A 21,542-nucleotide genomic window follows, 5' to 3' on the forward strand; every position below is an offset into this window, starting at 1 on the left:
TACCACTTGGTTTGTGTTCCCCAACCAGGGGTTAAACCCAGGCCCTCAGCAGAGAGGATGGAATCCTAACCACTGGACTGCCATGGAATTTCCAATTTTTAGTTTTTTGGGAAACCTGCCTACTCTTTTCTACAGTGGATGCACCAATTTACATTCCCATCAACAGCATATGAGAGTTCTCTTTTCTCCATAGCCTTGCCAACATTTGTTGCTTGTGTTCTGATGACAGGCATTCGACAGGTGTAAGGTGATAGCTTCCGGTTCTGATTTGCATTTGCCTGGTGATTAGCGATGTTAAGCATCTTCTCATGTGTCTGTTGGCTATCGGCATTTCCTCTCTGGAAAAATGTCTATTCAAGTCTTCCACCCATTTTTTAATCAGGTTGTTTGGTCTTTTAATGCTGAGTTGTATGAGCTGTTTATATATATTGGATATTAACCCCTTATTGGTCATATCATTTGCAAATATTTTCTCACATTCAGTAGGTTGTCTTTTCATCTTGTTGATGATTTCCTTTGCTGTGCAAAAGCTTTCTAGTTTAATTAGGCCTCATTTATTTTTGCTTTTATTCCCTTTGCTTTAGGAGATATACCAAATATTACTACTAGTTATGTCATAGAGTGATTGAATACTGTTTTTAGAACAGGATTCTTATGGTTTTTTTGTGTGTATAACGTTATGGACTTATCTGACCATCTGGAGAAGACTATGGACCCTTCTCAGGAAATGTTTTTAAATGCATAAAATATGATAGATAAGGTTACAAAGAAAACTAATTATATTGAAATACAGTCATCAAAATATTAGAAATACAAAGGTGTGATATAGCACTGAATATGCTTCTTAATTAATGGTTTAAATAATAAGATCTTGTGGCAAGCCTAAAATTTACATTAATTTCAAAATAATGATGAGCATAAACAATAATTCAAGACCTCCCTCACAACTGTAATGTGACTTGAAATATCTGTGCTCTCTGTTGGAGACAACATAGCAAGCTCTGCTAACATTATTGTTTGTTGACTACATTCCTAATTGAAAGAAAAGTTTAATTTCAGTAAGAGGTAAATGAAAATAAGGAAGTACGTTTTTCCCATTTTGTGAAAAACCTCAGGTCAAGTGCCCCTGCTTTATATTTAGTACCTCTTTATCCTCAGCTGTGAGATTAGGTGGTAACTCCCAAATTTGCCTCATATTCCACTGCACAGCTTCTGATTGGAAAGGTAGTTTTAAGACAGAAAAGCACAGTTCCGTAAGAGTGCAGGGACCTCCCTGGTGGTGCAGTGGCTAAGACTCCACGCTCCCAAAGCAGGGAGCCCAGGTTCCATCCCTGGTCAGGGAGCCAGATTCCACAAGCCACAACTAAAAGATCCTGTGTGCCACAACTAAGACCCACTGTAGTCAAATAAGTAAATTAAAAAAAAATTTTTTTTAAGAGTGTGCCTTAGGCTGGCAAGCTACTACCAGCTTATTAATGCTTATTGGCAGGCACTGTTCTAGGTGTTTTAGACATGCTAACTCAGCAACATTCACAATAATCTTTTGAGACAGGTCTTTTTACTATCTCTGTTTTACAAAGGAGGAAACTGAGGCACAGAGAGGTTAGGTATCATGCCCATGGTCACACAGCTAGTCAATGGCAGAGCCAGGATTTGGAGCCAAGTAATCAATGGCAATCCACTCCAGTACTCTTGCCTGGCAAATCCCATGGACGGAGGAGCCTGGTAGGCTGCAGTCCATGGGGTCGCTAAGGACTGAGTGACTTCACTTTCGCTTTTTACTTTCATGCATTGGAGAAGGAAATGGCAACCCACTCCAGTATTCTTGCCTGGAGAATTCCAGGGATGGCAGAGCCTGGTGGGCTGCCGTCTATGGGGTAGCACTGAGTCGGACACGACTGAAGTGACTTAGCAGCAGCAGTCTGAATCCATAGTCTGTTCTATCAGTTCAGTTCAGGAGCTCAGTCGTGTCTGGCTCTTTGTGACCCCATGGACTGCAGCACGCCAGGCTTCCCTGTCCATCACCAACTCCTGGACCTTACTCAAACTCATGTCCATTGAGTTGGTGATGCCATCCAACCATCTCATCCTCCATCATTCCCTTCTCCTCCCGCCTTTAGTCTTTCCCAGCATCAGGGTCTTTTCCAATGAGTCAGTTCTTCACATCAGGTGGCAAAAATATTAGAGTTTCAGCTTCAGCAGCAGTTCTTCCAATGAATATTCAGGACTTATTTCCTTTAGGGTTGACTGGTTGGATCTCCATGCAGTCCAAGGGACTCTCAAGAGTCTTCTCCAACACCACAGTTCAAAAGCATCAATTCTTCAGTGCTCAGCTTTCTTTATAGTCCAGCTCTCACAACCATACATGACTACTGGAAAAACCATAGCTTGACTAAATGGACCCTTGTTGGCAAAGTAATGTCTCTGCTTTTTAATATGCTGTCTCAGTTGGTCATAGCTTTACTTCCAAGGAGCAAGCGTCTTTTAATTTCATGGTTGCAGTCACCATCTGCAGTGATTTTGGAGCCCCCCAAAATAAAGTCTCTATTCTAAATGGGGAATGGGAGTGAGATTTAAATTAAAGCCCTTAGGATGAGTAGCAGTTAAAGAGGTGGCAGAGAAGGGAGTGGGGCAGGGGGCGGGGGGGATGAAGGTGTAGGAAATGGCCTGGGAGAGGGCATGGCCCAACTCTCAATGTCTCCCTCCCTGCCTCCCTCAGAGCATCTTATTGAGCAAGGATTCCCACCAAGACCAGTACAGAGGAATGAAGAACTTCTGGGCCTTTATTACGTCATGTGGATCCTTTGAGATCTGGAAATAAGAGATATTAATTCTTTTGCCTGGAAAAATGCATTTATTCACATAATATTGTAGAGGGTTCTAGTCAAAAGAAAATTACTGGCTGAGAAGGACACAGCGTCACTTCTGTGTATTCCTGCCAAAAATGTTTGACCTGAGTCTAATAATGAAGAAACATCAGAAAGCCTGGATGAGGGATGGTCCTTAAAATAAATGGCCTGAACTCTTAAAAAATGTCAAGGTCAGGAAAGACAAAGGAAGACTGAAGAAATGTTGCAGATTAAAGGAGATGGAAGCGATTTGAAAACTAAAAGGCAACATAAAACCCTAGACTGGTTTCTAGACCAGAAAAAAAAAATCTTTTTTGTTTCTTTTGCTCTAACTGGCATTAGTGGGACAGCTAGTGAAATTCAAATAGGTTTGATAATGCAAAGATAACATAGAGATACTAATAATTTAATCTAGCATGGTAGATTCAATAATACAGAGAAACAGTTACAAATTGAACAAGGTAAAATGCTCAACATTTGGGGAATCTGGGTGAATAACATTCAGGAATTCTTTGTACTACTTTTGCAACTCTAATGTATAGCCAAAGTTATTTGAAGATTTTCAAAATATTTCTAAGTATTGTGAAGTCTAGAGCCAGAGGGTTTCATGACGCAGTAAATGAGGACCGCACTTAATCTGCAGCTTGTCTGAGCTCTGCACATCCTCTTCGTCTACAAGAAAAGGCTGAGAAGTGCTCTCATGAGATAATTAGCAGAACAGGGTGGCAAGAGATTTATCAGCTGTGGAGTACAGTGCAACCTGGGAGTCAAAAACCCAAGTCACTCACCTCCAATGCTCTATGACCTTAGGCAAGTCATATAAGCTCTCCGTACCCCAAATGATTTACCTGTAAAATTGACGTACTAATAGTATTTACCAAGGAGAATATCTACATGACCTCATGAGAGGGAAGAAATCCTTCAACAAGACACCAAACACTACAAACCGTGAAGGGAAAGATCGAAACATATGACTACATTAAAAATTAAAACTTCTCAATGATGAGATACCATCAACAAAGTAAATCAACAAACCACAGAAAGAAGACCTAACTAACACAAGATCAGTATCAAGCATATGTAAATAACTCCTATGGATCAATAAGAAAAACATAAACAAACCCAGTGGAAAAATGGTCCAGAAATATCAACAGACAGAAACCTGGAGAGCCTGTAAGAAAAGATGCTCAATATCACTAAATTCAGGAAAATTAAAACTGAAAAAACATATCATTTTACACATATAAGTGAAAATAAATAAATAAAGTCAGAAAATATCAAAAGTTGGCAAGTATATCTAAAAGTGGTATTACACATTGCTTGCACGAGTATATACTAGTACTTCTTTGGAGAGCAATCTGGCTATAAACCTCCTAAAGTTCAAGGTGTGGTATACTACAAAGTCATCAATTCCACTCCTAAGGTGTGTATTCTAGAAAACTCTGACATGTATGGGCTTCCCTGACTACCATTGGCTCAGTGGTAAAGAATGCCAATGCAGGAGTCTCAGGTTCGATTCCTGGGTCGGAAAGATGCCCTGGAGAAGGGCATGGCAACCCACTCCAGTATTCTTGCCTGGAGAATCCCATGACAGAGGAGCCTGGCAGGCTACAGTCCATGGGGTCACAGTCAGACACAACTGAAGCAACTTAGTACAAAATATACCTGAAAATGTATGGAGAGTAGGTATTTATAGGAGAGAGGAAGGAAATGGAAGGAGAATCTTAGTAGTGAGTGAAAGGTATGCATTGTATTATTTTATGTAGTTTAATGTATGTTTGAGATATTAAGGAATTTTTAAAGTTTAAATTATATAGCATCAGAACAGAGAGCCAGAAACAAAAATAAAAATTTTAAAGCATATAGTGTCACATAGAGTTATTGTGAAGAGTAAGAGATAATGTAAAACTTCTGGGTGGGTAAAGTAACAAGACGAAGTTGAGTCACAGTATCTCTGTCCCTGTATATCTAACTAAAAAGTAATAATAAAAAGTTAAAGGATATCAGCCTAAATTAAGAGTATTCAACCAAACAATGAAAAGAGTACCACTTTATGTCATAAGCACCAAAAAGCAGGAATGAAGGAAAGAAACAGAAGATTCTGAACTGAGTCAAATGTCATTTTTCACCTGACACAGAAAAGGATATCAGGAAAGCAGGTGAATCCACAAAACCCTGAGACTCCTCACCAAGAGTGGGTGAACAGCCTGGGATAAAGTAAAGAGGAAATTCCTGGGAGTAGAAGTCCCTATCTGCCTTCAGAACCTCTCAGCCAAGGCAGGAAAAAACCATACAGCTTCCATTTTCCCAGGTGCCATGATGAATTATGGGAAGGATCTGAAAGCCAAGCATACCTGCTGATAGGCATCAGATACACTCTGTAGTATTCATAAGGAGAATAACTAGACAATAGAGTGCATCCCTATTCCTTTCCTTCAGTTATTTTTGTTTGTGCACAAGTGTGATTGTTTGCCTAATTCTATCTCTCCACTGCACTGAATCTCCAAGACAGCAGGGATGGGTCTGCATTTGCTCATGATAGCGAGTAGGTGTATAATAAATCATAAGGCCACCCTGTAGGTGTATAATAAACATTCAGTGAATAAATTAGTGGAGGGACCTTATGAACTGGTGTCAAAGAAATCTGATTTCTCATAGTATTCAAATCCCACTGCCACCATTTTTATTTTGCATGCACTATTCACAAGAACTTCCCTGGTGGTTCAGATGGTAAAGAATCTGCCTGCAATGCGGGAGATCTGGGTTCGATCCCTGGATTTGGAAGATCCCCTGGAGAAGAGAATGGCTACCTAACTCCAGTATTCTTGCCTGGAGAATTCCATGGACAGAGGAGCCTGGCAGGCTACAGTCCACGCAGTCGCAAATAGTTGGAAACGACTGAGCAACTAACACACACATTCACAAGGACAAAAACTTGACCCATGGGGTTTGCAGCACTTCCTAACTCACAAAAAGCCTACCTGATTCACATAGCCATCACTGTGATTAACAGAGTGCATTTACAATTGTGTGAGCAAATTCCATTTACTGTGACAAATATATTCTGCAGATTAAATGAGCAATACAATATTTTACATGCTTCATGATCAACAATTACTTTCTGGGAAATTTATTTTTGACATTGAGTGAATATTCCAGAAAGAAAGAAAGAAAGAACTCAAGATGAATCTGTGACTATATCACCAGAATCCTTTTGCCTCTTGTCAGTAAGACTAAACAAGATACACAGCTGCTTTGCTGGTGCTCCTAAGTCGCTTCAGTCCTGTCCTACTCTGTGCGACCCCAACGGTAGCCCACCAGGCTCCTCTATCCACAGGATTCTCTAGGCAAGAATACTGGAGTGGGTTGCCGTTTCCTCCTCCACGCAGCCTCTTTAAACGTAAACAAAACACTTTCTCTACCTCTCTGCTTTGTTCCTTGTGATCCGGGGGTTACATGAATATATGTATTAGTCTCCAATACACACATCTATAGGTGTTGAGTCTTATACAGGGCGAAATCAAAGTATTCCAGGATTTAAATGATCTCTTTCCACAGTTACAGCGGAAAGAAGGCACTCTGAAAATCTGAAGAAAGGCGAAGCCCTTTAGGATGGTGGCGACGAGGCCTGGGACCCATCCTCACCCAGGGACGCCGTTGCTAGGCAACCCCTTGACTTCTCAACCGCCGTGCGAGCCACTTCCCCGCCCTCATCGCTAAGGAGATCGACGCTCCAACTCAGTCCTGCCGCAAACACGCGCGCTCTTGCGACATTGCCGCGCCTGCCGCTGCGTGCGCGCCCTCTGGCCCTACTCCCCGCCCCGGCCGCCATTGCCTCGTGCCCGCGCCGGTCGGTTGGTGGCGCCTTTGTCCTACGGCGGGCAGGTGGGCTGAGGCGGAGGCGGCAGCGGCGGGCCTGAGGCGGAGAAGCGGCCAGCAGCCCGCTGCGCTGGTAGCGGTGAGTGCCGGGAAGCGGTGGCCGTCCGCCGAGGCGTGGGGCTGACGGTTGAGGGGGCCCAGGGCCGGATGGGAAGGCTGAGGCAGGAGGGCCCGCTCGACGCGCGGCCGCCACCGCGGCCCCCCTGCGGGAGCGCGCGGGGCTGCGCATGCCCGGTGCGGGGCGCGGCCTTCTCTTGACTACCGTCGAGCGCAGGCCCGGTCAGCCGGGGCGGCAGGAGGTGGGCTCGGGGCCGACGGCGCCGCACCGCCGCCTGCGGTTTGAGCACGACCCGCCGATAATAGCCCTTGTGGGGCTCCTCTGTAGGCTCGGGCCTCACATTCCATGTCTCCTTCTCGAAACGTGAAGTCGCTTGCTTTCGGGTCCTCAGCTAATCGGTGGCGCAGTCGGGATTCGAACCCGGGCCGAGGCGGCCGGCCTCACCGGGCTCTCTGCGCGGCACGCGGCGCTGGGTGGCGAACCGAACGCGCTGTCCCGCGTCGCCGCCGCCTCGCGGCCTCTTGACAGCATTCTCGAGGCGTCTCGTTGTTATGTGACATTCCCCTTACACACACCCGTTTTAATAGCGCGGATCTGGGCCTAGGAAACGGGGAAAGCGACCGAGCCCGCGGTTACCCTGGCAACTAGCGACCGAGCCAGCGTCCCAACCGGCTGGTTCTCCGTCTATGGAACCTGGGCACCTTCTGCACCCCGACGGCTCGCCGGGAGGGCTTTTTTTTTTAGGACGGCGTTTCCCCAGTTTCAGCCTTTCGCGTTGCACTTTTACATCCATGTACCCATCTAAACAGCTATTTATTTACCAAATGTTACTTTTTCTTCTTTAAACTGACTTTTTTCCCCTTTTTAAAAATACATTTGTTTAAGGTGGAAGCGTAAATCACCGACCGTTTAATGGAAAGCCAATTCTTTAATGCTCATAAAGAAATAAATACTTACGTATTAAAATAAACAGTGCGTCCTGATTCCTCCTGAAATTATTCTGCGTTCCACGCTTTGGGAAACGCTGCCCTAGGAATGTGGGGTTAATTGTGGTCCTTCTTCCTTTTAGCGCTGTGCACAGAATTTACCCCTGAGAGTTAGCGGACTCCATGAAACGCCCTAGGGTCTTCGGGGGTAATAATTAACGTTAAAAGCTTTCTCGTTGTAAACCGTTCTCATCGTTAACTTACGCGGGATAGTCTGAGAGAAACTTTGCGCTCAAGAGCACCCGGTGTGTCTCCTCGGTTTTCTTGTGGCATTGTGGTGTGGTACCTGCCAGATAGTTGAACAAAAATGTTTTGCAAACGCCGGTGGATCTGCTTTGTGACAACTCTAGATTTCACGTTTTGCGTATGAGTCAGTCTGGGTATGAAAACTAACTGGTGTTGACTTTTCCAAAACAGTAAAGCCCAAACTTTGCTTTGTGAATATTGGAAATCACTGCGGTATGTCGACATCAGTTTCTTCCTCCATTCTGGTTTCTTTGCCTTTGCTTTAACTTGTCTATCACCCTCCAGATAAGGTTTTGAAACCTCCGACAGTCTTAACGTAAAACATAGAAACAGTGATTTTTCTTGTAGACTGTGCTGGAGAAGGCCCAGAGGAAGAATTTTTCTAGATGCAGGTTGTTGAATGGCCCAGGCCTCTGAACACCACGGGTTGAAGGAGGCATTGACAAATTAACTTACTCCTTAGTTAACATTGTGTTCTATTTGTAGTCTGTTCATAAGCTCTGTTTTTGTGTATGAGAGAGCAGATTTACTTTAACTCACTGAGAGAGAACTCAGAAAAGTCAGCATAGGCCTTTCAAGGGCTTTTTCCTCAAAAGGCTGTGTAAAAAATCCTTATTCCCTGGGAGTACTTTGTGCAGGGACAATGTAGAATTTTTGAAAGGCTAAGGTAATATTTTCACATTTCAAAGCAGCAGTCCTGTGTGGAGAAGAAATGAGAATTTTATTTTATTCCAGTCAATTTCAGAACTTAAGTAAATGGAACCTCATCTACCAGTGTTCAAAAGCTAAGAATAAACATTTTTTGGAAAGGCTTTAGAAGTCTGATGAGAAAGAGCACCTGATGGTTTGAAACTTCATTTTAAGTATCCATTTCAAGCATTCGTTCTCCATCGCCTGCAGATGGCAGTGCCTTTGTACAGCTTATTGCTGTTGAGCAAATTATTGGAATTCAGTTGTGCTTTTAAGAATGGAAAACCTTAGGGTGGGATGATTTGAGAGACTAGCATTGAAACATGTATATTATCATATGTGAAATAGATCGCCAGTCCAGGTTCAATGCATAAGACAGGGTGCTCAAGGCTGGTGCACTGGGATGACCCTGAGGGATGGGATGGGATGGGCAGGGCGGTGGGAGGGGGGGTTCAGGATGGGGACATATGTACACCCATGTACACACATATGTACACCCATGGCTAATTGATGCCAATGTATGGCAAAAACCACTACAATATTGTAAAGTAATTAACCTCCAATTAAAATAAATTTATTTAAAAAAAGAATGGAAAACCTTTGGAGGAACTATATTTAACATTCTTTTGTGTTCCATTTATATTGTTTCTTTGTTTTTGACTCTCCACAGGAGAAATTAACCATCTCTTCCTACACTCACTGTTACTCTTGGTGGTGATGATAAAGTACAACAGACAGTGCTTATAGTTCACAAAGCAGGTTTACAAACACCAACTCATTTTCTCCCTCCTGTCCTCTTGTGAGATAGGTAGACCAGTCTTATATCTTTTTTGCATATGAGGAAACAGTGGCTCAGAGAGGTCATATTCCTTGCCCAAATAACATATTAGTAGAACATATTGAAGATAAAGGATTTTGTGGCCCAGTAGATAAAAGATTTTGTGGTCAAGTAAAATTGGGAAATGTTAAGGTAAAAAAGCAGTGTCCTTACTCCAGAACTTCTCAGAGGCTTTAACATACTAAACATATGCAGTGTGGATGTTCAAGAGAGGAAGGTATCGTGATGCCTTTCTCTTGCTCTCCTGCCACGAACAGCTTGTGGTTGTGGTGTTCCCCCAAACCGACTACTCTTTCTGCTACTCTAGATTTGCTCTCTGTACCTTGCTGTTAACTAATACTGACCATATGTCTTTAAGACAAACACTTTAAAAGCTCCATCAGCCTTTTTGTGCCTAAAGATTTGTCCTTTGAACAGCATAAACATTTGCCTAGACTATTCAGTAACTTGAAGTAAACTACTGAGAAGTTAAAAGGGCAGTAAGCAACAGAAAATTACCCTCTGTGATTCTCATTAGTGAGAAGCATTAAGGAAAGCATCAGTGTTAGGGCACTGTCTGAGGCAGCAGCACATGAGGGAAATATGAACTATACTGACAGCTAAATATGTGATGCCAGCATGCCTGCTGCTTTTTAAATGGTGGTTTTATTACCGCCAAATATGAATTTTTATAGGGATGGTCATTTTCATTCTTTATCTTATCACTAAAAAATGAAAGATAATAGGTCAACTGGACTAATTGTGTTAATGTTAAGAAAATAATTCCACTCAAAGAATCAGAACTTTTCCAAACCATGACTCTTTTTCCTTTTATTTCATGTTCAAAACATTATTGTTGACCTATGCAAAGACCAACAACTTTAGGCAAAGAGCAGGAGAACTTAAGTTGCATTAATGAACAGTTATAAAGCAGAATGGCTTACAACTTTAGCTCTAAAAAATATTTTGAGTGGTCTCCTGGTTTGGATCTGGAATGATAGAATTACTGAAAGTTAGGTTGATTCTGCAGCTAGTGAGCAAGCTGTGAAGAACTTTGAATTACAAGTCATTTGGCTTTTAGGTTGCATACTTAATTATGCAGTTGGAGACTGAGATAGAGATGATACAAGAAGTTTGTTTTTAATCTCTCTTCTGAAATGATTTTTGATATCCAAAAGAAAAAATAGGAAAAAGATGATTTTCATTCAATTTTAAAACTTAGAGTTTTAAATATATAGTTGAACTTTTTTTCAGCCTTTGGGAAGATTACATTAGGACAGCATCAGAGTCACTAGAAACAGCTCGTTGGAAATACATGTTCTGGGTGCAGCGTCCCACCCCCGCTCCCAGTTGACCAGTCTGCAGATTTTAGCCATTGTGTGACATGTTCTTTGTAACAGTTTATGAACTATTCCCCCTTGAACACAGGAGTTTAGAGAGGTTTTTAAATGGAGGACTTAAGTATATGTTCTGTATAAACTACAGGAATAAATAGATAATAGAGTAGCACTGTAGTTCCCAAATACCTGCCAAGAAACTTGCTTAAGTGTGGATTGGATTCCTAGGCTCTATCCTCAGATACTGAAAGTTTGAGAAGGGGTCTGGAAATCCCATTTTTAAACATCTTCTCAGGTGGCACTTATGTATCTTCGTTAAAGAAATGTGATGTTGAGAATGAAAAGAAAAAATATATATGGGCGGGGAGAAGATGGGTAGTTGTTTAATGGGTGTAAGAGAGTTAATTTTGTAAGATGAAAAAGTTTTGGAAACCTATTGCCCAGCTGTTTATATTTGTGAATATACATAACACTGCTGAACTGTACACTTAAAGATGACAAATGGAAGATTTTAGAAAAAATAAGGTTTGTTGTCTATTTGTTCCTGATCAGTGGATGGTTGGCTAATTAAATAATGAGTCCTCTAGCCATCAGTTCATTTTATATCCCTTTATTGAAGGTAAAAATCATAACTTTTAGATATTTTTCTCCCCTCTAGTCCCTTCAATGTCAAACCAATGATCTTCAAGGAACATTATTTTAATGGGCAATATTTTGAATGTCATAGATTTAAATAATCCCCTATTATTTTGAATAATAAACATAGAATAAACCTTCATTAATTTGACTTCACTGAAACTCTGTTTATGGTAGTTCAGTTCATAACCTCCTAACATGCCCTCCTGCCACCAGTTTCTTCCTTTCCCATAGCAGAGATTTTTTTTGTTATTTAGTCTGCTCTGGCTTGCATCTGTAATTCCTCTCTTTTCCTGCTCCTATCATCCCATTTCCTACAGTAGACTTCCTACAGTATTTCTTACTGTGCCCTTCAGACCATTCCTTTCCCTTTGCATGTGCTGCAGTGACTTCTCTATTTTCTGGTAAACTCATTCTTCAAGACTCAGTTTAAATGTTATTTTTAGGCCTTCCAACCTCTTCCACCCATCCCTCATCCCCTATTCCTCCCAGTGTTCTCTCTGCCCTGACACATACATATGCATAGGTAGGCCTTCTTTATCTCTTCTATAAGCCCATTTTAAATTATGTTGTGATTATCTGTATACATGTGCCTCTCTTCTTTATTAAACAGTGAACTCCTTTAAGGCAGAGACTTAAGCCTTGTTATTTCCGTATGTCTTAAGACCTAGTACAGAGTGTGATGCGTGGTTATGTATAGAAGCATTTGATGTCCTGATTACAAACAGTACTTTTTAAGTTCATTAATTTAGTTTTCTAAGGATCTCTGGGCTTCCCTGGTGGTTCAGAAGGTCAAGAATCCACCTGCAGTGCGGGAGACCTGGGTTCAATCCCTGGGTTGGGAAGATCCTTTGGAGGAGGGCATGGCAACCCACTCTGGTATTTCTTGCCTGGAGAATCCGCATGGACTGAGGAGCCTGGCAGGCTACAGTCCATGGGGTCGCAAAGAGCTGGACACGACTGAGCAACTAAGCGCAGCACAAGGGTCTTTACTTGTACAGTTCAGTTGAAATTTTACTTTTTTAAATGAACCTATATTTTGAAGTTTTTGTTGCTCCAACTTTTTTAGTAGTTTAGATTAGCTCAACCTTTGTTGGTCCAAATTAGGGAGCTTTTTCTCTTCGTTGATATTCTTCTTGAATCAGTATAACAAATAAGGTAGAATATCCATTTTATCAGGTTTAGAGAAATCAAGTGACCTGACTAAATCCCTTCCCCCACATCCCAGAAAAGTAGGACTAGAACTCAGATTTGCTGATTCCAACCAAGGTTCTTTCCTCAAAAGAAGTAAAAAGGGCCAGAAATTAAATATTGATAGAGAATTTTTGTCTGAGATGTTATAGTGAATAGAATGTCAGTAGTAAAAGCCAGAAACATTGTTGTTTCAGGTGATAGAAATCAAAGTTGTAATTGAATAAGCAGGTCCTACCCTGTTGAGTGTCTGGGGCACTTAAACACTGCTGTGCCCAGCATAGACTGCCTTTTCCAGATTCCATCAGCATCTGATCAGGAAGCCCTCACCAGTGTTCAGAATGGAAGTCAGGTCTTTCTACTCCCTGTTGGAGGCAGCATAACATGTTTAAGCATGTTAGTGTCAGGCACACCTGGTTTTGAGTTCTAGCTTTGCCTTTTGATCATCTTGTGACCTCAGATAAGTCACCTGATTTCTCTAAACTTCAAATTTCCTCATTCTCAAAGTAGAGATCATAATACAACTCCAAGAGTTGTAGAAAGGTTTGCTTGAGATAATGTACATAACGTTCTTAGTACAGGCTCTGGGACAGAGTAAGTATTTTGTAAATATAAGTTATATTGTTTCCACCATTTCTGTTCCTTGGAATAACATCCTAATACCATTAAGGATACAATAATTATTTCAATTAGAAATTGAAGGAGATAACCAAATATGAGAGATTGTGTAGTTTTCAGAGTGAGCTTAAAGCATCGATTTAGAAGCAGCAGGCCAAGCATTCTCTTATCCCTAACTTTACAGTATAACTCATAATATCCCTAATGGTACAATATATCATCAAAGTCATCTTCATAAATATGGTGTAAGTGAGAAGTCCTGTCCTTTCCCTTCCCAATTTTGGGAGTTACTGTCTCATAGTCACTGTCTTGTCAGTATGGTTTCTCAAGTAGCATTATCTTTGTCATCATGTATTTCCAATTTAATAATTCCTAATTGTTGGTTGCTTTTCAGCTAGACCTATCGGCAAGCTTTATTTCATTTGTAATCATTTCTTGAAAGTGTAGGGAATCCCCTGGCAGTCCAGTGGTTAGGACTTATTTCAACAACCAGAGTTGGCACTGTCAGATGTTACAATTCACACTGCACTTGTTGAGAATAGTCCTGTTTTCCATTGTGACTGTCTTTGAAGTATAAAAATTGGTTTTACAGTGAAAAGAATTGTTTTGTGGTGGTACAATTAAAAAATAGAGCAAACCAGTTTCTGATAATATGAATGAAACATGCATTTTTATTTATAGCATATCTGAGTACCATTGTGTGAACTCTGTCTGGCATATTAGTCTAAAATAAAATTTTAGATTAAGCATTGTGCCTTCCTTTGGGAGTTCTTTACCCCCATTCTTTTGTGATTTAAAACAGCTCTGCTGCTTCCTGTGTAACATTTTCCAGATTATTTTCCATTTTTTTCCCCCTTTTATGTGAATTCCTTCGGTTGGTGCTGTTTTTCTTGTCTAAAAATTCTTACTAGAGAAGTGCTTTTAACTATTTTTACCCCATAGAAGTTATAGATATTCAGGTGAAGGTTAAGCACCTTGTGGTAATGGTGACTTTGAATGGTATTCACATTGCTAATAAATTGACAAAGTGTAGAACTACCAACCAAGCTGAGGTGGAAGAGACACTGAGATTGAGCTGCCCCAGATAAAATAAAGCAGGAAGAAAAAGAAGCACTGTTTCTTCCCTTTTTTAGGCAGAAGAGGCATTCCACCTCTCCTTGGAGATTCTTTTAAGTTACCACTGCCCTCCTGTTGATTAAATTCCCTCCAATTTTGATTCCCCTCTAACACCCAGAAAGATTCCCAAATTGTCTTTCTCTTTTCCCTTCTCCTTTACATTCATATCATTTCTATTTGTTTGGTGTAAATTTTGTATCTCAGTAAGGGTTTAGAAAGAAAATAATCTGATTCAATTAATTAATACAAAAAAACCCTTTACTACTCCCAGTATTTGCATTTTCAAATTGAAACTTGTTCAAATGAACCTCCAGTTGATGGGTTTTCTAATTATGTGACAGAAAATTGGGATGGTGCAAGGTTTGGGTTTGTTGGTTTGTTTTTTCTGCTGCTTTAAATCTTTGTTGTACCGTGATCGGCTCTCTGAAGTTATTTGTACTTTTGGTAGCTTCTCTGTTCTTTCTGTATTTCTGAATTCTTAGGTTTTCCAAAAGTTCTGTGTGCACATATGTTAGACCTGTTTGTGTATGTGAATTGGCGGTGATGATAGTTTTTCGTAACTCTTACTAAAAACGCCTCCAACTCTAGCGTAACGTGAGCAGTCCTCTTACATGGCAGTGAGACTAGCAAAATGTTTCAAGTTTAATTTTGTCCATATCTTACTCAAGGTGGAGATTTAAGGATCTCTTTAATAGGAATGAATAAACAAACAGTTGCTATACCATACCAAAAGTTTGCTAACCCCTAAAATTAAGAAAATGGTCTAAGAGTTCTCTTTTCTGCAAAAGAAACTTAAGCCACACCATCCAAAAACAATTACTTTGGACTCCTCCATGAAAATGGATACTAGGAGGCAAATTACAGTCAGAATGGTTTAAAGATACAATCTTGAGTTTTTAAAATAATCTTTCAAGTGATTGCAAAGAATTTCACGAACTTCAAAGGAAAATATTTACCTCCTTCATTCTAACTGCAACCAGTTTTGCCCCAAAGTTATATGGTACCATGAGTATTTTGATCTCCCCAGTCCTATATTTAGTGGCCCTCGCAGAATTGGATATAATTATACAATGCAGTAGTCCTTTTCATATGATATGGGCAAAATTATATAGTATTTATAGACACCAGTTATAGTAGTACCTTGTGTTCCATATTCTCACCTAAATGTTTGCTGAGTCAAGTCAGTGTTTAGATGAGTTTTATTTACATGACTCTTTAATAATACATGGAATCCTGCTGGGAAGTATGGTCCTTATTTAAAAGAAATGTGCATGCCACTAACACCACTCCCCATGTATTCCAGAGATACTTTGAAAACTGCTTAAATAATCAAAGACTTTACATTTCTCTCTGAATCATAGTCACCCTGTGTTAGAAAGCAGTACAAAGTAAGTGGGCGGACTAGGGCAGTAGGCCCTGCTAAGCCTGAACCTGATACTCTTCACAATTACAAATAGAAGAAACTAGATACTCCCTGTATGATCTGTCATTATATAACATATGTTAATATTTCAGGACTTGAGACTTCCCTGGTGGTCCAGTGGCTAAGATTCTGCACTCCCAATGCAGGGGGCCTAGGTTCCATCCCAGTCAGGGAACTAGATCCTGCATGCTGCAACTAGACCCCAGTGCAGCCAAATAAATAAATATTAAAAAAAAAAAAAAGTCAGGCCTTAGTGAATTTTAAGGGTTGTAACTTGTAACATGCAATACCAAACCCATGGTCAGGTATTACTGGCCAATTTCTGTGTAGAACATATTTTCTGATTCTTTATAAAGGTAGAGGGATTGTGTCTGCTCAGTTAGAAACTTAAGAAGCAGTTTACATAGAATATACTTCTCTGACTGTTTAGATGTGTAACCTTCAGTTTGGTCAAAAGCCATTCTCCTAAAGATAAGGGGCTTCTGACTTAAAATAGAACTGAGATCATTCTTACTTGAACAGGAACTCAATAGTTGACAACATAGCAGGGGAAAGACATACAAGACCTCTTTAAGTTTTGTCATTTCTCTGGTCTTTCATGTGATAAGACTCTGGTTAGAATTTTTCACACACATAATTACTATTTTCAAAGCTATTTAAAATCACTGTTTTAAATCCTAATTATATGATTGTTTAATACCATTTAATGTCATTATTAGATACACTGTTAATTGCTTAATATGGAACAAGGGGAATAAAATTACACTGCAGCAGAAAGCAGTTTTATTTCTCCATATACAAAAGTATGAAATTTTTAATATGCTTATTTTTTAAGGCATATAAAAATTATCAGGTGTTAACTTTGAGCATAGATTGGTGCATTTCTTTAGATATTTCTTACATATGGTGTTTTTATTACTTGCTTCAGCTTTTGCAAAGTAGGTTTGTTTTGTTTTTAACCGAGAGGCTTTAACTGCACAGATTGGCTTCTGTGAGTTTATGTTTCCACTGTTCTTTATCTAGTTGTATATGCCAGGCTTCTATAGTGAAGACTTACGATGAGTGTTTTATTACTTAACCTTACTATACCACATGCCAGTTCTTATTCTTAGGTACTTAGCTATGAGGGTTATAAATATTAACATGTCATATGCCTTGTTTAGAAAAAAATTAATTTATTTCCTACATCTCATTCTGAAAGATTCTACCCATAGAATGCCACAAGGCAAACTAAAAGGAGCCCCTGCTTCATGGAATATTAGATGTTTTTTAAGACTGGATTCCAGCCATTACTTCCTTGTAATATAAAATGGAACTACTTGCCCTTGCTCTCTCTCTCTTTTTAAAATTTTCTTTCTTTCTTTCTCCTCCCCTCAAAAAAGAATCACACATCTGGCTCTCCAAGAGTTTAGAAGACAGCCTTTTCCCCTTTTGGAGGGGGATGTTTTTAGGTTTAGGCTTGGCAGTGTTAAAGCCTTGACATAATCAGTTTTACACAAATTATGTGTTGGCTAGAAAACTAAGGGACATTCTCTACCAAGCCATGACAACGTACTGCTGTAACTTAATAAAAATTGCCCAAGTGACTATGCGTCTGCTGAATGGATTTTCTTACACCATCTGGTTGTCATTGTAGTTTTTTTGTTGTTGCTTTCATTTGAAATGTGCTGATGATCTTGTTTTTATTCCGTAGCATTGAACAGATGGGTTGATTATTCTTTTCAGATATTAATAAGGCAGCGGAAAGAAGAAATATGAATACGGCTCCATCAAGACCCAGCCCCACACGAAGGTAAAGTACCCTGAAGCAGTGAGTTACCTTGGGAGAGTTGGGCTCTGGGGAGTTAAGCCCAACTTCGTACATCAAGGGTCTTTTCTTCCCCCCCAAGAAATCAGAAACGCACAAGCAAACAATAAGAACGTGAACCTGTGTGAAGGGCCTTGCTGCTTTTTTAGAACATACATCAGGAGATGCAGAGGAAGCTTTGTTTTCCGTGGCAAACCCAGCAAGTTCAGCTTGCACCGTGAGTTGCAGGCGATTGGAAGAGGATAAACCTCTGTGTGTCCCCCGCTCACGTGTCAGTGGGAGCCTCCACAGCAGGAGTGCCCGAGGGTCGTTGGTGTGTGCTGCGCTGCCCTGCAGCAGGCTCGACTCTTCATTCCACATGGCTGCCGGTCCAGATGTTCACCCAGGTTTACAGAAAGCGCTGCTTGAGAGATTGCTACTGTGCCTGTGCTGCAGACCCCCTGTGCGCTCGCGTGCTTGGGTTACCTATTGAGGGGAAATAAAAAGGGCAAAAACACCCTACCTCTAGAAGTCTCCCTTTTTCTTAGTTTTCCTGGAAATAAAAGGCATTTCCCCAAATAGTCGTCCACTATTTACAAGAGATAGTCCTGATGTGTACCCTCAAGATATGCATTAAATTCGTCCCAAAGAAGAGCCTCATTAATGTTGCCATTACACCAAAGATGAGTATATTGTATTCAAACTGTCTGGCCTCATAAATAGCACACAAGTGGATGCAGTGTGTGCAGTTTTGTGTGGAATGCAGACATACATATCTCATATCTGGTGTCTCCTCATGGCCCAAGTGGATATTCAGTATGGATTTTGCCTTTGCCCCTAAGTAAAATGCCAGTTTCCCACAGTAAATTGTGTACCTAAACTATATACCACGGGAAACTACATTTCATATGATGACTGAACATGCTGAGTACAACAAATCCTAGTCTATACTGGTAGCTCCACAGGTCACTTGGGGGTATACCCAACTAACTGGGCACTTACACATAACATACAGCTGTCCTGCTTTGAAACAAAAACACCTATAGTTTGTTACCTACTTATAGGAAGGATTGGTTGCTCTGTGTTTGTATATGTGCCCACTTGGACCTGATGGTATTTTCTAAGCTACCAGGATTAAATTACACGGGTATGTTCTGCAGAGTTCGAGCAGACCTTAGGGACAAAGTAATGCTGCTGATTTCAGTTAGGTTCTTTGAACACTCTGCCTGGAAGTTGAATCTAACACCACAGTTATAGCTGCACCACAGCTGTTAGCTGGATGCCCTGGTCATCCATTGGTTTCACTGCAGAAGTGAGCATATACATTGGTATTCTGTTTGTTTTCTCTGACACCATAAGGAATGCCTGCAGCTTGCAGGTAAATAGTATATTGATTGATTTTGTGTGTATGTGTGAGTGCCCTAAAGAACATAAATGAATGCTCTGGAACTTCAGCAGATCCATATAAGTCTGTTTCCGTTGTGCTGCATCTAACCACGCTGCAGATGTTGGACAGTCCCTTCAGTGTTGCTCCTCGTTGCCCCAGTAAACATGGAATACAAGTGACTGAGAGTTTGCATCTAATGGTCAGACATATGGGCTCCACTGGAAGCTGTGGTTGCTAAATGACTTGAAACGAGATGTGGTGTATATCCAGTTTCCAAGGAGCTCAAATGTGTATGTTTCTGAAGTAGGTAGCTTACAGGAGTGTAGAATTGGTCACTATAAAGACACTCCCCTAGTAAAATCCTCCTGCTCTCTGTATCCTCATGATGTCTGTGATGTCTGGGTAATGTTTCCGCAGGCAAAAAGGAGGTGGGACTGCACATCACAGAATAAAAAGTAGTTCTCATTTGTGCTATGATAAGAATGTTTTATGTCATTGCACTAAAAATATACCTAACCAGATGCTTTTAACATTTCCCATTATTGTAGGTATTCACTAAGCATTGGCAATGTTGGGGAAATAGCTTACTCCCCTGCTTAAAATCCAATTTTGCCATTGCCAGAGCATTAAATTTAAAAGATTAATTTCATCCCAGCCTAAAATGCAACTCTATAATTTCATCTGTAATGGAAGAATGCTTTTTTTCTTTCTTTCTATATCCCCACCCCCAAAGATAAACATACAAACAACATTGGAGGGGGCCTTTTAAAATGTTCTCCTTACCAGATTTATAAACATATGTCACTTATATTTTCATTTTAATATATTGTCTTCCTCAAAAATAAATTCTAAGATGAGGTCATTTGGGACATGGATTGGCCTGTGGCTTCCCGCTTTATTTATAATCAATAGGAGGGACAGCTAGGCTAATTAAAGGTCCATTGAAAATCAGTCTTCTTGGTGATCCGTCCCTAACTGGGTTCCTCAAAGTGGAACAGTCATGCTTGTTTAGCATGATTAAGTTTCATATAGTCATACTCAGTAAGGTTTGGGGAAGAGGAATATTCACATTTAGTTAAAAAAAAAAATCTAGTCTGAGCCCCATCTAAAAGTCTTTAAGCAGAGTCCCAGTTTTGTTCCATTTAAAAATAAAAATTTTCAAACCCTAAAGTCAGATAAATTGAATGTTGTATTCAAAATAGAATACTAAGGTTTTGATCATTGTGCTTATCGTATATTCTCTCTTAAGACACTAGTCTGGAAGGGGCTAATCATTTCTCTGAGGGTGAACACTGGCTAGCGTGCACTCTCCTCAGGTGCGTGCTTCCAGTCAAAACCTTGAGATAATTCCAGTGTATCAGTATGTTGACAGCAATCCACCTGACTTCATTTAGCAACCCTAAACATTTTATGTGCCCCCAGCCCTGGAGGAATGCATTGTTCACAGGAAGGAAAAAAAAAAAAAAAAAGCTACCTATAGCAAGCATTTCCCTTAAGTTGTAACTCTGTGTCTTCAGTGTTGCTACTTTTTAAGAAAATTGTTTCTAAGCATGCTGGCAAGACCTTTGTAACACCTTATTTTGCTGGACTTTAACCTTGAGTGTCAAAACACCTCAGTATCTTTGGGAATTTTCACAGGATTATCACCTCTTCAAATGTCTCTGTAAGCCACAGTTCTGCTGGTATTGCTCACCGTTCAGTAATATGCCTCTCTAATGACTCCAGCTGTTGGGATGTGGTTCTGACGGTTCTGGCCCAGCCAAGCACAGAATTCTGCATCAGGGATCCCTGCTCTGGATCACATTTCAGCCTGAATTCTCGTCATTTAACCCTTGGACCACTTCATTGAACTCCGCTGTGCACACTGAGAGCATTGCATAGTTACCATGCAAGTTGTCTACCATTGGTGCTAGGCATCAGTCCTTAACCATGCTCGGAGACTTGATCATGATTCTAGTCGTTCCTCACTCAGTTCTCAGTTTCCATCTTCAGCTCAACACTTGAGCAGTCCAGGTTTTGGAACATATCCTTCTGCAGACATGGCCTCTAAGTGATACTCTACTTCCTAAACCTTCCTGCATGACGTGAGGAAAAGCAAATAGAGTTAACTTGTCTACATCGAGACCTCTGCCGAGAATTTCTCTATGTATTCGTGAAGAATGTTAGGCCTGGTGCCTCATTGGTGAAAGTCGTCAAGGATTGGTTCATCAGAAATAAACTGGCCATTGTCAGCTATATTTCAGTTTTTTAATAAAGAAAAGAAAAAGCCTAACTGCAGACAAGTTTCTTACGTGGCCTGAGGTGATTTCTGTGTATCCACAGTGTTAATTCCTTTAATAACTGCTTGCTTCTTGGGTGTGAGACTGCCCTAGCTCTAGGTGGGCTTCACAATTAAAGACTCCAGGCTGTGATTACCTGCGCACTAACACTTAAAGAAGATCCGTCAGTTCTCAGCAAGTGCCACCTCTCTACCAACAGAAGAGTCACATTTGTGTTTGAGAAAATTATCAGTGTGCTTCCTAG

General features: G+C 40.6%; 1 protein-coding gene across 3 annotated transcripts in view; it reads left to right on the forward strand.

Annotated features, from left to right (window-relative positions):
* The first annotated feature begins 6,649 nt into the window (after window positions 1–6,649).
* The window catches only part of NCOA5 (nuclear receptor coactivator 5), a 28,505-nt gene continuing 13,612 nt past the window's right edge, over window positions 6,650–21,542 (forward strand). For 2 of the 3 annotated variants that reach the window (XM_006051375.3, XM_006051377.3), the window contains exons 1-2: window positions 6,650–6,807; window positions 17,572–17,638. In XM_006051375.3, coding sequence (XP_006051437.1) covers window positions 17,601–17,638 — 38 coding nt within the window. In that variant the 5' untranslated portion in view covers window positions 6,650–6,807; window positions 17,572–17,600. The remainder of the gene's footprint in view (window positions 6,808–17,571; window positions 17,639–21,542) is intronic. The other variant, XM_006051376.3, reaches the window with a different exon arrangement.

The sequence above is a fragment of the Bubalus bubalis genome, chromosome 14, assembly GCF_019923935.1.
Source record: "Bubalus bubalis isolate 160015118507 breed Murrah chromosome 14, NDDB_SH_1, whole genome shotgun sequence".
Classification (NCBI taxonomy): Eukaryota; Metazoa; Chordata; class Mammalia; order Artiodactyla; family Bovidae; genus Bubalus; species Bubalus bubalis.